The sequence below is a fragment of the Strix aluco genome, chromosome 11 (genome assembly GCF_031877795.1).
Source record: "Strix aluco isolate bStrAlu1 chromosome 11, bStrAlu1.hap1, whole genome shotgun sequence".
NCBI classification, from domain to species: Eukaryota; Metazoa; Chordata; class Aves; order Strigiformes; family Strigidae; genus Strix; species Strix aluco.
Window position 1 is genome coordinate 10,586,061 of NC_133941.1, and position 17,839 is coordinate 10,603,899.

A 17,839-nucleotide genomic window follows, 5' to 3' on the forward strand; every position below is an offset into this window, starting at 1 on the left:
CCTGCAGTGTCAAACTGAGTCTAATGGGTAGGGTCTTTTTTTTTTTCCCACACTAAATTGGTTCTGTTGTTTCCAATATGGAAATAGGTGAGAATCTCAGAGTCCTGCTTAGAGCGGGTAAAGGTGAGTCAAGACACACATCCACTTTGTCAGTAGGAAAGAAGCTTTTCCTTGAGCAAGTTGAACCTTTACTGGTATTTGGTCAACCCAGTTGCCTTTAATGCTATTCCCAGGGTTACCTGCTGGGAGGAACACAGTGAACAATTCTGTTAACACATATGGTTGAGTAAACCCAATACCTCATTGATCCTGGCTGGGAAATACCATAAAGCATCATGGAGACATTGCTGTACCTGGTTGCTAACTAGGAAAAAATTATAAGTGAAAGAAATTCCAGAGAAACCTGCTTGAAATCCATATTTCTCAAGAATTCTCTTATTCACATTGTGATATTAATCTCCATTTCCATCCTCTATATAAACCTGCTTAGTATGTGTTGTGATATCATTTACCTGATCGACTTTTCAGTTGTTGGTGAGAAAGAAGAAAGAGAAAGGGTAAAAAAAATCACTTTGTGAAGTGCTCTGCCAATTTACCGTGCCATAAAAGAGATATGCCATAGTTATTACTAAAGTCTAATTATGTAAATGACATGATTTATTAAATCCCAACAAGTTTTGTTTCTTTTCCTTATTGTTGATAGTTGTCCTTGATAGCAAATGTCACGGTGTGTATCATAAAATTAATTTTTGTGGAGACTTCACATCGTTACAGGAGCTTGGAGTGCAGGAGGCCTTGCAGGCGAAGGCGGAGGCTGCTCAGCAGACCTGTTATCTTTGCAAGAACAAATGTTGTCCACAAGGATAGCAGGGAGGGGAGAGAAAACTCGCACAGCAGCAAATATTTAATTAAAAGAGCTGCTTGGGCCAACTAGTCGTGGCAGCAGCTGCTTAAACAGAGATCTGTCCTTTAAATAACTTCAGCTAAATAAAAGGAGAAAAAGGAGAGTGGAGGGAAAAGCTCAAAGGGCATGTGCTGTAATTGCAGAAGTGGTTTTCACTTTTACATTGCAATGTCTTTCGTAGCCATTAGCTCCTTCTCTGCCTGTTTGAAAAAGCAAGATGCTTCAAGCTCTGGCAGTTTTACATGGTTGCCAAAATTAGAGAGGGGAGTGTCAAGAAAGTCAACGCATCACCTGCCAGCTCCTGTTACCTGTATTTTAGATGTACAAGGTCTAATGAGGAGGGCTCTCATTGGCTTTTCTGCCATGTAAAATAAAATTTGGTAGGTACAGGATAAGTGCTTCTCTAGTATTCACTGACTAAATTATAGATAAATGTGTGGCTCCCCACTGCGGTAGGTTTGGCCTTGGGCCCTCGTGCCAGGGCACTGTCCCAGCTGTGGGCAGTTTTCTCCATTTAATGTCAGGCTCTCTGTGAGTTCCCTTTGTGCCTTCTTTATCTGTCACCCCATGAGCTGGGCCTCTAAAGGATTCATGCTATTCATTTAACATGAAATATTATTTATAATAGTATAGCCATGTTTTTCAGGTAATACCTAAGAGCATCCATCAGGCTTCCAGATGCATTTCAGCTATATAATAAATGATGTTGTTTGCCCCAAGGGAACGAACCTAATGGGCACACCAATTGGGTTAGACAAGCAAGAAGAGCGTGGGGTGGCCGTGCATTTATATGTGTTGGGGAGAGCTGTTTGAAGTGCTCAGATCTGTAAGGAGTGAAGCCATGCAGCTAGTCTTTCCCCTGCTCTGGGGACCTTTGTTAGGCTCACAGCTGCCAGCAGGAAAGCATGAAGAAGCAGAAGTTAAGTCAGAGATATTTCAGAGTAAAGCATATGAAAGGTATTGTGCAGTTGTCTTTTTCCTGACTCCTCTCTGGTTTTCTTCACCGTTTTCTGGTAAGTCTTTTTAAGGTGCATACTCAGTTATGCAAGATAACGATTAGAGGGCAATAAAGTGGATCTATCCACATGATGCAATACAAATGAAATAAAAACCAGTATGACCAACAGTATTTATGATTTCTCCATTTTTTCTTTTTTTTAAAGAAAAAGGTAGAGCCCACGTGTGATGCTATAGAAGCTCTGTATGAAGTGTGTAATACAGTTTTCATGTGTGTGACATGGAGAGCGCTTTTTCCTGAATGTGCATGTAATTGATTAGTATGATACATCTGCAGACAGGCTGGTGAGCAAAAGTCACACACATCGTGTTATGGACAGAATGGGTAATGAAGACCATGGTTCTGTGTGTTTGACATTCAACATTAAGATTTTTCTTACAGTTTTGTGTAACTTAACAGATTTTAGTTGTTCAAGCAGAATTTTCCACTCCTGATATATGTTTGTTGTACTTCTAATTTAACTTTATTTGCCTTAATTTCCAGCAAGGTGGAGTTCAGATTTTTCCAAAACTGGGATAGGGGAAAATATGGTGTGTTTATGCTCACTGTTCATACAATCACATCATGGGGAAGCAGCAGCAGCTCCAGCTTTTGGAACAAGGACTTAATATTTGGTGGTGTAGTTTAGGTGTGTGCATTTTACTGTTGCCATGGAAAGCAAATCACCAAAAGTAAAGAGAAAGGAAAAGTAATGATGTAATTATGCTCATGTAGTTAGTGGGCACTACCTCTAGGTTTTTTCTAAACCTACTTGTCTGGTCTCAGGAAGCACTTTACCTAGGTATTGGGATGGACTTTTGCCCAATTTCCTTCAGCAGTTTTTTCTCCAGGTACTTAGTAAACAGGTGAGGAATCTCATGTTTTTTCAAGGCTTTTAGACTGTTTGGGTAGTGTGTTTTGCTGCATGTGTTGCTTCCTCATTGTTCTCTGCTCAGGCACCTAGTTGGAGTCAAATTGTATCTCTAAAGATCAACTGTGCCTTAAAATATACCATGTGTGTATGTGATCTATCTAATGAAATACCTTCTGTGTGATCACCTGAAAATAATGCACCCACTGACAACTGCTTTTCTGCATCTTGCTGGTAGTGAAAGGAATGATGAACGTGGATCCAGGGGAGAAACAGAATTACAAAGCCTTTTCCCTTTCTTTCACAGTTACAGTAGATATATTCAATATATTGTCAGCTAACTGTCTTCAGCGTAGTTGATTGGTGTTTTGATTCAGTGCCCTGAAAAAAGGCATTAATGGCGAGAAGCCACTGTTCAGCTAAAAAATTATTTGGATCTGGAGCGTTTTGAACGATGCTTTTCTCTTACAATGGTAAAACTACATGAGCGAGTGCAGAAAACTGCCCATGCTCAGAAATAACCTTCGCCTTATCAACAACTCAGTTCCCCTGAAAGCCTTGGTACAAAACGTTTCCATTAACACAAGCTATTGAAACAAAATGATGACCAGATAAATTGTAGCATTATGCTACTTGGAAGAATAACTTCCATTAAGATTATGAACTCTTTCCTCCCTGGGGATCCCAGCCAAAAACTCGTCCCATCAGTTTCTCTCATGCGTCCGCTGGGATTGTAACAGCTCCTAAGAATATGGGTGAAACAAGAGTGTCCCACATATGTGGGCTGGGCTTTTGCATGTGTGTTTTTTTCTTTAACTTTATTGTTTATTTTTTAGCTCTAAGCTTGTTAATGGCAAAAAGGAAATTACTGTAGACTCCAGCATCTAAGGCAGACACAGGGAAAGTAGGCAATGCAGAATCAGGATGAAATACCCATTCCTCTCTCCTGCTACAGTGTTTTCTCTAGTGATTAGACTTCTTAATGCATAAACTGGGCCAAATCCTGAATTTATTGCCCTAAATAAATTCTTCTGGTACTTCTTCCTTGGTAGACTGCAAATCCCACTGGTAACTGTGGATGATCCTCCTGTAGAAGCCAACACAAATGGAGATCTGACCCAGTGCCTTGGGGGAAGGCTCTCCCTGTCCAGGCAGGGCATGCCAGGATTTCAGAATTTGTCCTGCAGTGACATGGATGGTGTTTGACTTGTATCCTTAAATGCTTTCATGCAGTGTCTGTGGTTAAATCATTACATTTCACTTCCTTTTTTTTTTTTTTTTTTAAGTAATCCCTTGTATCTCTGGTAATGTGGAAAATGTTGGGAGTTTAATGGCCTTGAGTTATCAGGAAAAGCAAGCGTTGTGAGATCCTCCATGAAGCTGGAAAAGCTAATCTCTTTTATTACACAGAAGGAGGAAAAATCAGAGGAAGGCAGAAAGTACACGAGATTGCTTGCCATGAAACTCTTCATTGTCATGAGTCACTGACTGCAATTTAAATTAGAAACACAGTGTCCCAATGACTTTCAGTGTCTTGTAGTGCTGTTGTGCTGAGATACAAGAATAACACTGATACAGAAGGAGATTTGCTTCAGGTTTGATGTTAGTTTTTCTTTGGGTTTAAGATTTTGTGTGTTAAGCCTGCCAGGATTTTTCCTCTCAGAATCTTGGGAACACTCTGAGCCTTCCGCGAGTCCGTGAGGCAGAGAAGTGCTGTAAGTGTGCATCTTGCATGGCACAGATGAAGCAGTGGACTCAGATTTAAGATTTTTGCTATTTGACAGTATTTGCCAATGTTGAACATTGTGAATGAGTTCACCTGTCTGGGATGTATCAGGAAAAAATGATCCCTAATGGTTCAAGTGGGAATAATAGCTGCTTTCTGCTGTTTATGGAGGTAATTTATTTGCAATTAAATACCTTATTTTTTCCCCCTGTTCATATTGTCACCTTGCTACTAGCACAGGGAACTCTCAAGTAAACACAAACCCATGCTGTGAAAATCACTAACACAAAGTGCAAGCATCATTGCTCTGCAGTGGTTTCTGTTTTAGATGATTTTTCTGGCACGAGGATTGCTCCCGCACCGCAAGCACACCACACGCTCAAATGGAACCCATTAGGTGCTGGGTGCTGTAATTTTTTCCCGCTCCTTTACTACCTGATAGAGTGCAGAATTTCTCCCATGGCAGACTTTTGAGGAGCCTGTGCCTATGTGTTTGGGAGGGGGATATGCTGTTTTCACTGAGCTTTATGCTGAATGAACAATCTCATTAGACTCCAGGCCTGCGAGGAGCTCTGCCTGGCAGATCCCCTGCCCACATTTTCAATTCAATAGGGCTCTGCCTGGCTTTGTGGCTGCTGAATGATGTGCTGTGGAGCAGGAGCTGGAATGGCTAAAACTAACTGTGGCATGAGCTGGGTTTCAAGACAGGTTTTCAAGGTGAGGCAGGATTTCTCCTAGGAGGTGTTGCTTTACTAGAATGCGTTCGTTTGTTGTTATTAACATGAGAAAGCTCATGATTTTGCAATTATTCTGTGCTTTGAAAGAGGGAGAATGAGTGTACAAAAGAAGAAAGCGCCTTTGCTGCAAATTCATTTTGAAATTCGGGAGAATTTGCATTGCCTCTGTTGGAGGAGGCTGTCATTAGCAGTCTCATCTGAAAACAAACTGCAACCTGCTTTTATTTCCTTTGTGCATGGCTGACACGCCGTCATTCCCAGTCATCCAGCCCAGTTGCTACTGTACTTTGTTTTATGCTTCATGCTTGACCTATGAGCTGAAATGCTAATCGCCAATGAAAATTTCAATTAATATAAAACTAGTTTCAGCCAGAAATGTGGTAAGCTCATTTAGGAGATGTAGTATCTCAGGGAAAAATATAATGGCAAAAGCCTCAGACAATAGTTTAAATTTTAACCAACCAGTGTGCATTCAGACATATCTGCAAAGCTCAAATCTGTGCTGTTTTGTTACCAGCAAGGGGGAGTGATTGTCATTGCGTATTTGTAGGTCTGTGGAAAACCATGCTCACAACATTCCTCTACTACAGTGTTATCTCCTTGTGCTGGAATAATTTCTCTGATTTCGTTGGTTAACAAAAAAATGAATGAATATATGGCCATACCTTTAAGGAAAGGAGCTACAACAGATACACTTGGAGGGATTACACTGCTCTTACATCTGTAAATGTGCATATATATATATATAAAAACCCAGGAACGTTATTTTATCATACTTGTACAGGTATTATGCAAAGTGCATTTTATGTTGCAGTGAAAAAATATAATCTAAATTTCATCATGGTATTTTTAATTCAATTAATTTTAGACACATTAAGAACTTGCTAATTAAATGACCGTAGATTTCTCAGAAGTCTGCAAAACTTTTACACCAGTAAATTATGCTGCAGGTCATGGTATATACAGCTCAAGTACACTACCTTAAATCCAGATTTTCCCCTGAAAGAGAGATTGCTGCCACAGTAGAACTGGAAGAAGGCTAGAAGAAGATGAATGTAAAGATATGGACTAGTTCCCATTAAGGAAAGACTGTTTGCGTCTACAGACCTAAACTCATCTATTACAGAAGCTGCTGTAGTGGCCCAGTGCTCCCACTGCTCAGTGTTGCTGCCCAGTTGACCCCAGATCTGGGGAAAGAACAGTTTTACATGCAGTGAGGATGGCCAGAGAAGCAGGATCTGAGACCAAACTGGGCAGCTAAGTTACCCCACTGCATGCATGTGCTCTGGTAAAGCTGGTGCTTGGGGGAGGGTTCAGTTTGGTAATAGGATTGCAAAGGGGGGATGCGGGGAATTGCACAATCACAAGTGATGCAGAGGTGGGGACCTCAGAGAGTCAGGGAGACCCAGGGAGATTATTAGGCAGCAAGATAACACTGCACATATTGAGGGACTCATTATCTCAGGTGATGGAAGTCAAAGTATATCATCAATTAATAAAAAAGAAAAAGGTACTTAAATTTGTGGACTAAAGGCCTGTTGGTAGCTATTATGGACAAAAGGTTAGATGCAGCAGCTGGCTCAGACAGTCCTCAAAGAGCTATAGGAGGTGGGGAGGATGTATGTACCAGGAGAGGATCATCCAGATCCACTTCGGTGTCACCTGAGGTCCTGCTTGTGGTTAAGCACTGTTGTTCCTTTTAAATCAATACAGATGCTTGTAGTTATTCACATATTTAAGAACATCCATAACGGTGGAATTTGGCTGCAGGGTATTGAGGTTTATGTGCTCCTAATGGTAGAAATAACCACATTAACTGTTATCTCAATTTACTTGTAAGTGCCATGTCAATAATGTTATAACTAAAGTTTAATGATGCATTCATCATAAACAATGTATTGTTCACAGTTAACATTTATTTCTTTGGTTATGAAAAAGCTAAACCAGGTATTGATTTCCATGCTGGATTTTCTTTTGAGTCTTTATTGCTAGTGCTGCTCAGAGGCATTTTGAGCTTACAGCAGAGCTGGTCTGATGGGACTGACAAACCTGGTCTCCTGACCATCTTTGCAGGGTTGCTACTTTTTGAGTAGGTTTCCATTATGAATATCCACAGCTGCAAAAGCGCACTTTGTTTTCAGCAATTGTGTATTTTGTGTTAAGTTGGTGGTTTTGTCAAATGTTCCAGGTCTTAAGCTTGCTCACATAACTTTACACTGAAAGGAAATGCAAAAGTGGGGAGTTTTATTTAAGATTGCTTGACTTAAAGTTTACAAATGATCCTCTGCTGGGCTAAGTCAAGTCCAATTAACATTAGATGGGTTGAGCAGAGAGACCAAAATAGGTACTGACAAATTATTTATTAAGTTTAAATGTCATATGTTGCCAGAAATATTGCTCAGTTCCACACTGTTTTTAAAAACCTGGCTGACTTGAAAGGAGCCATCCAATGGAGCATGTTGGAAGGTGTAAGGAAAAACCAGGAAAAAAGTAAAAAAAAGTATTCAGACAATCTGGTTTGTATGAATCATATTGGTGAAATGACCGTAGGGAATCCATTTGTTTATTTTTTCAGGAAAACCTGAAGACCTCACATTCTTTGGCAGCAAGCACCTCTAGACCCTAGGAAGAAGGCTCACACTGGCAAATGTCAGCAGACAGCTACAAACAAGCAGATTATTTGTACTGATTAGAAACCACATTTCTTTAGTTTTCAGTCATTGTGTGTGTGTAAGAGACATGCAAGACTTTAAGAAATATGGTCCTTGTACTGTGTGATTTAGTACTACAGTGCTTCAGCGAGTAGATGTATGAAACAAATTAAATCAAATATGTCAGCTGCTGTGCCATTATATGGGCAGAGTGATGACCAAGAGAAATTATTAACCATTTATAGCTATCTTTTAAATGGTTTGAGAGCATAGGGTGTGGGGGTCGCATTTTAGGATTTTGTTGGGAACACCTGGGAGTAGATTGGGAGTATTTTCAAAAATGGATAGCTGGTGCCAGCTGCCTTCTCTCGGGGTTGGGGATATGCTTATACACCTTTTCAACTTCCTTTTAGCTCAGGGTAGATCTCAGACAGAAAGAGCATAAATTGAGTTTCCACACAATCAGCACAAACATCAACCTGAGATGTCGGTCAGAGCCGGGTGGTAGCAGAGCACCAGCTCGGGGACAGGCACCAGCTGTCACCCTGCTGTGAGTGCCTGGCTGGGGAGGTGCCCTGCCCAGCCGATATCTGACTTCTCTTCCAGAAAACCAAGGTTTCCCAAATCCCTAGATATTTCTTAAAACCTTGTCCCAGGGAAATTAATTCTATTACTTACACTGGTTGTTGAATTGAATGTTTTACTACTGCTTGTGCTACAGTAAAACATTTCATAGCCTTTTGTGCATATTTCTTTATTATTTATATTCATTCTATCACATTTTTAGAGGCTTTTTTGTGGTTTGAGAAACTGAAAGGCTGATGGATTACAAAATTGGGAAGGCATAATAGTTGCAATCATATTTAAAACACCTACATTTTGTGAAATAGTGTTGAAGTTGTTTAACTGCACCGAAAACTTTTACTTTACATGTGCTGTCCAATAATGTTTATAATATCCTTGGCAAGATAAATAAAACATAGATGTCTCTCACTAAACCTCCTGAGAGTGGACTTGCATCTCAGAAAAAGCCTTCATGGCTATGTGCTACAGTGTATTTGGAAATATTTTACCACGGAAGGAAGAATGTCTTTCTAATTTGGATGATTATTTTAATCACCTCCAGCATATGCATCATGGGCTGCTTTTCTGAGAACATCCAAAAATAGGTGATTGGAATAGAGTCAAGTGAAGGTTATCTTCTCCCTGGTACTAACACTAGAATGTCAAAAAGCTTTTAGGGGAAAAGCTATGTATAACATTGATACCTGAAGTACAACAATGGGTCCTTATGAATACTCCTTCTCATCTTTTCCAAACACATGAGTGACTATGCATGTGGGTTTTTTTTTCAGGGAAAAAACCCCAGCTAACTATAGCTGCCTAAATACTGTTGCTGTAGCATTACATTTGAAGCTTCACTAGCATAAATCTCAACCTTTCCTAGCTAATTAGTGAAGTAGGGAGGTATTGCTACTCGCGGCATGGAAAAGCGCAGAGGTGATTAATCCTACATGCTCCAGGGCTCTGCCTGTATCCCAGGGGACCGTGGCCCCTCTTCTGGGAGCTGCTGGGGGACCACTTTGTCCCACACTGAACACATTTCCTTGCCTCATGAGTTTTTTGTCACCTGTTTGCTGAAAGGCTCAACAGCAGAGGGGAGATGGGCATGGAGGCTCACTGGGGTGGAACACTTTCTGAGTAGAAGTCCTTGTCATTGTAGGTGTCACCTGCAGCTTCCCTTGAACCAGGGCATGAAGCTTGGAGCAGCAAGGGTGGAAACAGGCAGGTGGAGCATCCCTGCTGCCCTCCACTCTCAAATTCCCCAGCACCTGAGGTCGCTCACTATGATCTTTGATCGAGTCTCATCTCTGGGTTTCATACCACCAGCCTCACCAAAAGGCCTTCAAAGGTGATGGGGCTTCAGGGGCACATGGGTGGGCACCGCTGGGTCAAGGCTGGCCTCGGGCTGCGAGCTGTGCAGGGATAGAGGCAGAGGCATCGCTTCTGAAGCATCAGTGCTCACCATGCTGAGTCCCCACCGCACTGGCTGCAGCTCGCCAGGACGCGAGCAGATGCAACGTGCTTCACGGCACAACTGTCAGCTGTGGGTACAGTCCTGCAACCGCCCTCAGGTCAGCAGGGACTGCTGCCGTTTTGGGATGGGGGACATTTTTCATTGTGTCTGGGATTTTTTTTCTTCGGGGATTGTAATCGAGAAAGAGTGAGAGTACTTAATTAAGCTCCCGTACTATATAGTCACTTAACCTGCAACATATGGTATAATTAAATAACCAAATTTTTATTTCTCATACCAGGAAGCAATTTTTTTCTGGAGTTTTGTTCTGTTATTTTGTAGCTGGGGCTACACTGAAGTCTGTAATTTCTAATTACCAATGACTTCTATTTAACAATCTTGTAACATGTATTTCACTGAGAAATTAAATCTGATTCTAGCTAATGAAAAGGTCAGCTCAGAAATGTACCAGTATTAAGCTGTGGGAATCCAGTACTTTCATGAATATTTGTGCTGTACAGGACTTATACAGGGACCAAATCTTACATATTTTAAGAGGGAACCAAATAGCTGAGATTGATGCCATATTTAGTAGTGCAATTTAATTTCTCTTGGAAACAGTAGACCAGTAATCTGGGAATTTTGGCTGTCATCCTGCTATTATTTATGAGCAATTTTAATGTAGTAATTACATGTAGGGAAAATTGTTCACTAGGTTGATGAGATAAATGAAAATTTAATTTTTTTTCTTGTTTAGTTGTCCAATATTTTGATTACACATTTCTGGAAGCAATGGTATACAATAAAAGAATCTGGAACTGCATCGCTCCTTAGAAATACTGATATTTTGAAAGATTTGCTCACTGTAAGTTAAAGGCAGCTCATTAAACAAACAAATGAGCTGTCCTTAGAGCAATCAGTATTTACTATTAACTGAACAGCACAGTAAATAATGAATTGCAGGTAAGGAACTACAGATAAGTATTTGCAGTGAATTCAAATGACTTGACTTAAGCCTGAGGCACAGAAAAGCGAACATAAAGATAGAAATGGAGGAAGGAGAAGGAAAAGAAAAAGGAAGAGGAGGGATAGTGAGTGTAACATTTGGTGTAGCATATATGATTGTTCATCGTGCCCAGGAAAGGTTTTCTTTGGTAATCTTTTGCCTCCCTGCCTAGTGCAAGGGATGCTACATCCTGCTCCTGGTGAGAACAAAGGAGGATGTAGAATTCCTGGGAAAAAGTAGGGGTCCACAGCAAGCTCTGGGCCTGATCCAGCACACCAGCTCGGAAAGCAGGGCTGATGTTTTTACCAAGGTCAAGATTTTGCAAGTTGCTCTCTGGCACTTACCAGACTCCAGGAGAGCGTTGTGCTTTGGCACCAGTGAGACCGAAACCTGCCCGTAGCTGCCAAGTGCTTGCGCAGCTACCTCATTTATTGCTCCAAACTACTTAAGCAGCTAAGTTGTTCATTTGCTAGGAACTGGCACAAGATGAGAAATTTTGGTTTGGAGTTTAATCATCATAGGAGTAAAAGATAGTGCTGCCTGACGTTTGGGTATGCGGCTGCGTTCAAGGCCAGGATGGATGGGGTGTCTGGAGGATGTCTGATATTGCTAATTTAGGGAAGGGGCTTGGGGTTGTTTGGGTGGTGCAGATGAGAGGGAGGGTTGGTGATTTAATCAGGGACTCTACAGTTTCAGCTGAGCTGTGGGCCTGAGGGTTGGTAGGGCAGCCAAACACGTGACAGCCATGCTAAACGCCTAATGCTTGGCAGCCCTGTCTATACATCACCTTAAATAAGGTTAATCGCTTGACACAGGTCTCCTTGCGGGGAGGACATATATCTCACCTGTCCGTCTGCTGAGGACCATCGCAGTCCAGAACAGGGCACGGAAGAGTGACCAGCTGAGTCGGGGGATGTTGGGGGAAATGTGCATTAAGTGTTAGCCTTCATAATAACTGCTGTCGCAACCATCACAGCCAGGAGAACGCCTCTGCTACTCCCTTAGGGGTAATATATATAACATACGAACAGGAACCTTATCTTGCTGGATAGTTATCACTAGGTAAATACCTCCGCAAAGATACTGTTGCTTAATTCACGTCACCCCGGGACTGTACCTCGTGGAAACTGCCACAGAATAAAATGGCAGAGGTTAAATGCAGCTGCAGGGAGATATCCAAGTAGCCTTCGGAAGTATCCGATTGCTGTGCACAAGTCCAGCACTGTCGGTCCTCAAATGCTTGCTGCTTCCAAATGCTGGTGCTGTCGGCCCCTGCATTAGTATTCAACGCAGGGAGAAAGAACGAGGCGCTAGACAGACCAACTAATTACAGCAGCCTGCACAGGCAAGTTGTGCTGTACCACATGATAAAGTATATCCTTTTTATTTAGTAGATTTCTTCTTTGCTCTCTGTCACTTTATTTAAAAAAAGTAAGACAGTGTGAGCTAACGGGTTTTGTTAAGGAATCAAGCTGTTTTCCTGTTTTTTCTTGAATTTAATCTGAATCTATACAATGCTTTGTAACAGTCATATAAAAAGAAGTTTCCTACTCCTCAGTGTGCAACCCTAGCAAGCTGCACACCTGTAATCTTAGCTCCCCTTCCTCTGGTTGGCATCTGGACAGGGGCTGCTGTGGTCCCCCAGAGCTGTCAGCAGATGGGGGAGAAGAGGGCTTTGCTACCACTAATGTACCATCTGCGAGCAGCAACACTGGTCAGATTTTTATGAGCCTAAATTGCAATTGTGTGGCTGGAGGGTTTGCAGTCAGAGCATCTCTTTTACCATCGATGACACAGATAGATCTGGAACTGAGCATCAGCCAGGACCGGGTAAGGCAGGGTAGGAGAGTCCAGTCCCTCAGTGACAGGAGTTGTGCGGCCATCAGGTAGCTGCTGGCCAGGGCTGCCATGCGGCTGTGTTGTGTGTACCCCCCCATGCTGTGATACAGCCCAGATTTTATTGGGCTGAGGTTTGGAAAGGTCTATTGCTCCCAAGACAAAGCCAGGAGAAATCAAACTGAGGGAAATATCAACTGTCATAAAACAGAACTTACTGATGTTGGCCAATCCTGCCCAGACACATCCTGGGGGTGGCAGCTCAGCCAGCAGGTCCCCATCCCCTCTGGTGCCCTTTTGCACCATCCCCTTCTGCAGAGCGAGGCACTAAGCAGATTAGTCACCTTCTTCCATCAGCAAACACTCAGTGCCTAAGATACTTATAAGACCTCTAGCTTCATTTCTAAACAAATGAGGCTTATGTGGTTATAGTGTCTGTCCTTGTCCCCTTGTTGGCAAATTTCAATCTTCACCCAGGGGTTTTGGTCTCAAAGATGTTAACTTCCGGAAAGTTTTCATGAACTGGTGCCTGTGTGAACAGAAATTATCCTGTTAATGCCTCTGGAGAACAGGCCACAGCACAACCTGATCCTCCTCTCTGAGAGCTAGTGTGAGAGGGAATGTGTGGGGTTAAAGGGAAATCTCTGCTTTATGCCTGTGTTTTGTAGAGGTCCATCAAACCAACCATAAGGAGCAAAGCGTCATGGACTGGAGCAAGGCTTGGTGCTGTCTCTGCTCCAGCTGCAGCCAGCTGTGCTGGGCAAGGGCGAGCATCCCCAGTATGCTGCCCAGGTCCCACCCCTGCCTGCCCCCACATGCCAACTGCTCTCAGTGATCCTGGGATTGCTTTTCTGATCCGTGGATTAACTGGGTGGTATGTGCAAAGATACGAGAGCTGTGTGTGAGTCAGGCTTAGTCTGGAAATACATGGCCACAGTTGTACAGCTCTGTTTGTGAACTCTTGAATCGAAGCGCAGTCTGCCATACAGGGCTGGGCTGGGCTGCCAGCAGGTTGGTCCTTACCTCTGTCATAGTAGCCTTGTCTTGAAAATTGCTTTTGCAAAATTATCTTGACAACTGAGGACAAAATTCTCTTGAGACTGATGTCCTGTAAGTGCTATGTGTGGGAAGATACACCAGTACAAAATATCTTACACCGGTTAATATTTCGCTGAGATATTGTGAATGATGCTGACTACTGAAATCCTCCATACACCCACATTTGTAGAATTCTCTCTCCTTTACTCCTCTGTGAATTACACTTATATGCTCATTAGAGCTGAATATGTCTCCTTTTGGCAGCCGCCTGACATTTTTGCCTTGTAATGCAGAACCTAAGGATGTATAATAGATTGTGTAAAACCTGCGTATAGTAGTTCTGGGATTATGGAGAAAAGCAAGGGTTTCGTGTTCTGGTTCTTATTAATGAAATAAACTAGATTGTGTCCTTTTTAAAACATAAATGAAAGATAAAAGACACATGAAATTTATGAACAAGGTCATTAGTGTACCAAATTTCTCTCATTAGATTTGTTACATTACTTTCCAACTTACACAACTCTCATTAGAAAAATTTATGAACTGGAATGATTACAAGTATACTGTGTTTTAAACCATCCCTACTTCTAATTGCAAAACAAAAAATACTTATACTTCTGTGCTATAATGAATTTGTACTTTTGTGCATGTATTTTTTTGTTAGAAATTTAATAGAGGTCCTTCCCAAAGCCAGGGGGGTGGTGAGAGAGGAGAGGAAATTGTACCACTTACTGCAATTTGCAATTTAGCTGCAAATCCTGAAGCATTCCTTTAATTTAGTAACCTAGTTAGAGCCAAGTTAATATTGCAAGCTAATATGGCTGTTTCTTCTCCTTGCTAGACTCAATTTCACATCCTTACATCTGATTTGAAGTGACGGTGAGAGGAAGCATAAGGTATCTCTCATTCTGTTTGGACTCCTTGTTTACAGAAGAGTGATGGAGATGCTATTAAGCACAAAAGGGATCACCATATGCCTGTTTTTCTTTGTATTGAGTTTGGCAGCAGGTATTGAAATACCATTATCAGGTGAGTTATAGCTATTTACTGAACAGTTTGCTGTTTTGTTTTGGTATCCCTTTTTTTTTATCAACCTTTCCCTGAAGAAAAAAATATTAAATCCTGCTTTTCAGTTGTTCCATTTTGAATTTAATTCTGCCAGAACATGGCCTTTGGGAAACACAGATCTGATAAAAATGTAAGCTACTTTGTTTGGACCTTTGTTTAAATGTAGCAGTAAACTTGTCTAATAACATATATCTGGTGTTTGTGATCCAACACACCACTTAGCTCCAAGGGTTTGGTTTTGTCCTTCACATAAATTCCTCATTTTGGCTCTGAATCTCCCTGAAGCTTGTTTGATGTACATATACTCCTACTTACTTGTCTTGCAACCTGCCATTTCAGCCTGGAAAAGGAGCAGGTGTATGTCTTGGGGCGTACATTAGTCCCCAGAGAAGTATTTCCTATGCCTTGCATCCTGCCCTGGGGAGCACCTCCCTTATCCCTTCTCTGGCTGTGATGCATTCAAACTGCCTGTTTTACACGGTTGGTGTGGTTTCAAGACACGTGTAAAATACGGGGTGAGGCTCATAGGGGACAATCCAATGAAAGCCATTGGACCCTGCTGCCTGGATTACAGCCCAGACCTCCCAAGTTTTGCATTTTTCAAACATAAATGGATCAGGAGGATTGCAAACCAGAGTTTGCTTTTTTTGGGGGAAAAAAGAAACAACAAAGCAAACCTCCATAATATAGGGTTTTATGAATTTTGGTGGGGAAAAATGAGTAAATAAAGCTTTGGGTGCTGTAGCCTCAGAGTAAGACACAGGCCAGCTTCAGCGCATCATGTAGACCTGCCATGAGCTGTTAGCACTCTGGAGTCTGCCAATCACCCTGGCTGCAAAGGAAAAGGCAGTCAAGCAGGTTTATAGGATATTTTTCAAAAGCTATCCAAACTTGTTTAATGACATTTGGAAGTAGAAGGGATTTTTTGAGGAAGGTACCATAGTGGCTCCTTGTGTTTAAATAAAGCAAAAGTGGAGCTGTGATTGTAAAGTGCAGGACAAACTGTCTGGGCATCCATTGCTTTTAAATAACTACACAGGGGAACCATCTAGCCCTTAATTTGCTTTAATGAAGCATTTTATATTTTAATAAAATGGAATTATGTGTGATCAGTGAAGCTGGTGGGCTTGGGAGTGTTCAGCTTTGAGACTGCATGGTATGGCAAGACACCATGTTTTGCTTCAGCATTGAGCTTCCTGGACTTAAAAGAGAAACCAAAGAGCATGTTAATTTTCTTCCTGGCTGTTTATAACAATGTGATGATCCTATTATCCCCAGCTCCACTGCAGGGAGCATTCTCCCTCGCGTGGCTCTGTTACACAGGCATTCGCAACACTTTAATTCCCTTAGAAAAAAAAGTTAGTGAAACATCATTGCGTGACTGTGTGACTGGTAATGGCTCTTTCCCTGCTGTACCCTGGAGGGGGTATTAAGTCATCTGTGCAGTCCATGGATTTCCTGGCAATTTTATCCAGGCAATTTTATCCAGGATGGAGATAGAAGTTTGCTACTTCGTGTGCATGTCTATGCGTCTGGATTAAAAAGCCAGTTATTGACTTCAACAGTGAATAAATTTATCAGTCCACACAACAATGCTTTGGATTTCATTTTAGCATGGCCCCAGATTTCCTCTGCCCTGGATGGTTTGGTCAGATGTGAAAGTGTGTGTGGGCAATCCCCGTGAGTGGCTGGCCGAATGCAGTCAGTGCTGTCCAGCCTTCTGCTGGCTGCCGAGGCAATAACAGTGTTCAGTGCCAGGAAGATGATGATGATCATCATCCTTTTTTTTTAAGGCAAGCCTCACTCTTTACAGGAGTAAGACAATCCTGACATTGTCCCTTTTCCAGAAAGGACCTGAGTAGAGCACAGTTTTGCTTGAATTGCATTTTAACCCGGTACCTCTTTGTGTTCAGTTGCGCAGCTTCCGACAATCACGGAGCAATCTCACACCCAGGTTGCCTACCCTTTTGATGAGGACTTCACAATTAAATGTGAAGCTAGAGGAAACCCACAGCCCACGTAAGTACTGCTTTCACCTGGAGAAGCAAGAGAAATTGAGTTTGCTTTTAGCCTTTGCCAAACATTGTTCTGGTTTTGAGGAGGGGAGGAGTAGCTGATGTATGGTAACCTGCTCATCATCGTAAGGCAAGGTTAAGGTTTGGGTTTCCATTTAGGCCATTCAGCTTTTGTTGCTCCATCACTTCCACTCATTCTGTGAATAGATATCAACATGCCTTTTTCATGTTGGGAGATGTTTCATTTCTCTGGCATGTGCTAGGTTCAACTCATGATTTAGAAAAGCTTGTCTGGGCTGTGCAGCAAAAGATAGGAGGTGTGTAATGGTAATCAGAGGGTCCCAGCTGTTCTTCTGCCTTTTCCACAGCAATCCTAAAAATACCGAGCACATTAAACCATGTATTCAGAGACCACATTTGCATTTTATCAGATACCTTGTCTGCATCTAACATCATCACGACCATGGTGATGTTACAAATATACACATAAGGAGTTATTCAAATAAATATCCAAAGATAAGCTCTATGTATTTTACACCAGTGTAAAAATGACAAAGATTTTTAATGAAAATGTGATTAACAAAAATATGGGTAACAAAAATGTAATAATAACATAGTAAAAATCTCTTCCTGAGACTTTTGCCACTGGATGGTGTATGGGCTAAATTAATAGCTGGTTTGCATTGTAATTTTTATTCTTTAGTCTTTCCTTTCTTTTTTCTCTGCAACATAATTTCAACTTGCTTAAAAAAGGCAATTATTATTTTAATATCAAGATTTGATCTTTTTAACTGGCTCTGAACAGAGATTTGTAGTGTGATAACCAATTTCCTTTGTTTCACTGTTTGTCAGCAGATTGATGAAAAGTTTTCTGGTATATTTAAATGTATGTGATAGTGCTGGCGAGGCAATAGGAACCTGTATTCCTCTCCAGACAGGTCACAAGGCAGTTTTGCCAATACTGGTGAAGTGC

General features: G+C 41.7%; 1 protein-coding gene across 7 annotated transcripts in view; it reads left to right on the forward strand.

Annotated features, from left to right (window-relative positions):
• Positions 1–17,839, forward strand: part of CHL1 (cell adhesion molecule L1 like) — a 141,362-nt gene that overhangs the window by 66,463 nt on the left and 57,060 nt on the right. For all 7 annotated transcript variants that reach the window (XM_074836055.1, XM_074836058.1, XM_074836052.1 and 4 more), the window contains 2 exons: positions 14,625–14,812; positions 16,765–16,870. In XM_074836055.1, the coding sequence (XP_074692156.1) occupies positions 14,722–14,812; positions 16,765–16,870 (197 nt within the window). In that variant the 5' untranslated portion in view covers positions 14,625–14,721. The remainder of the gene's footprint in view (positions 1–14,624; positions 14,813–16,764; positions 16,871–17,839) is intronic.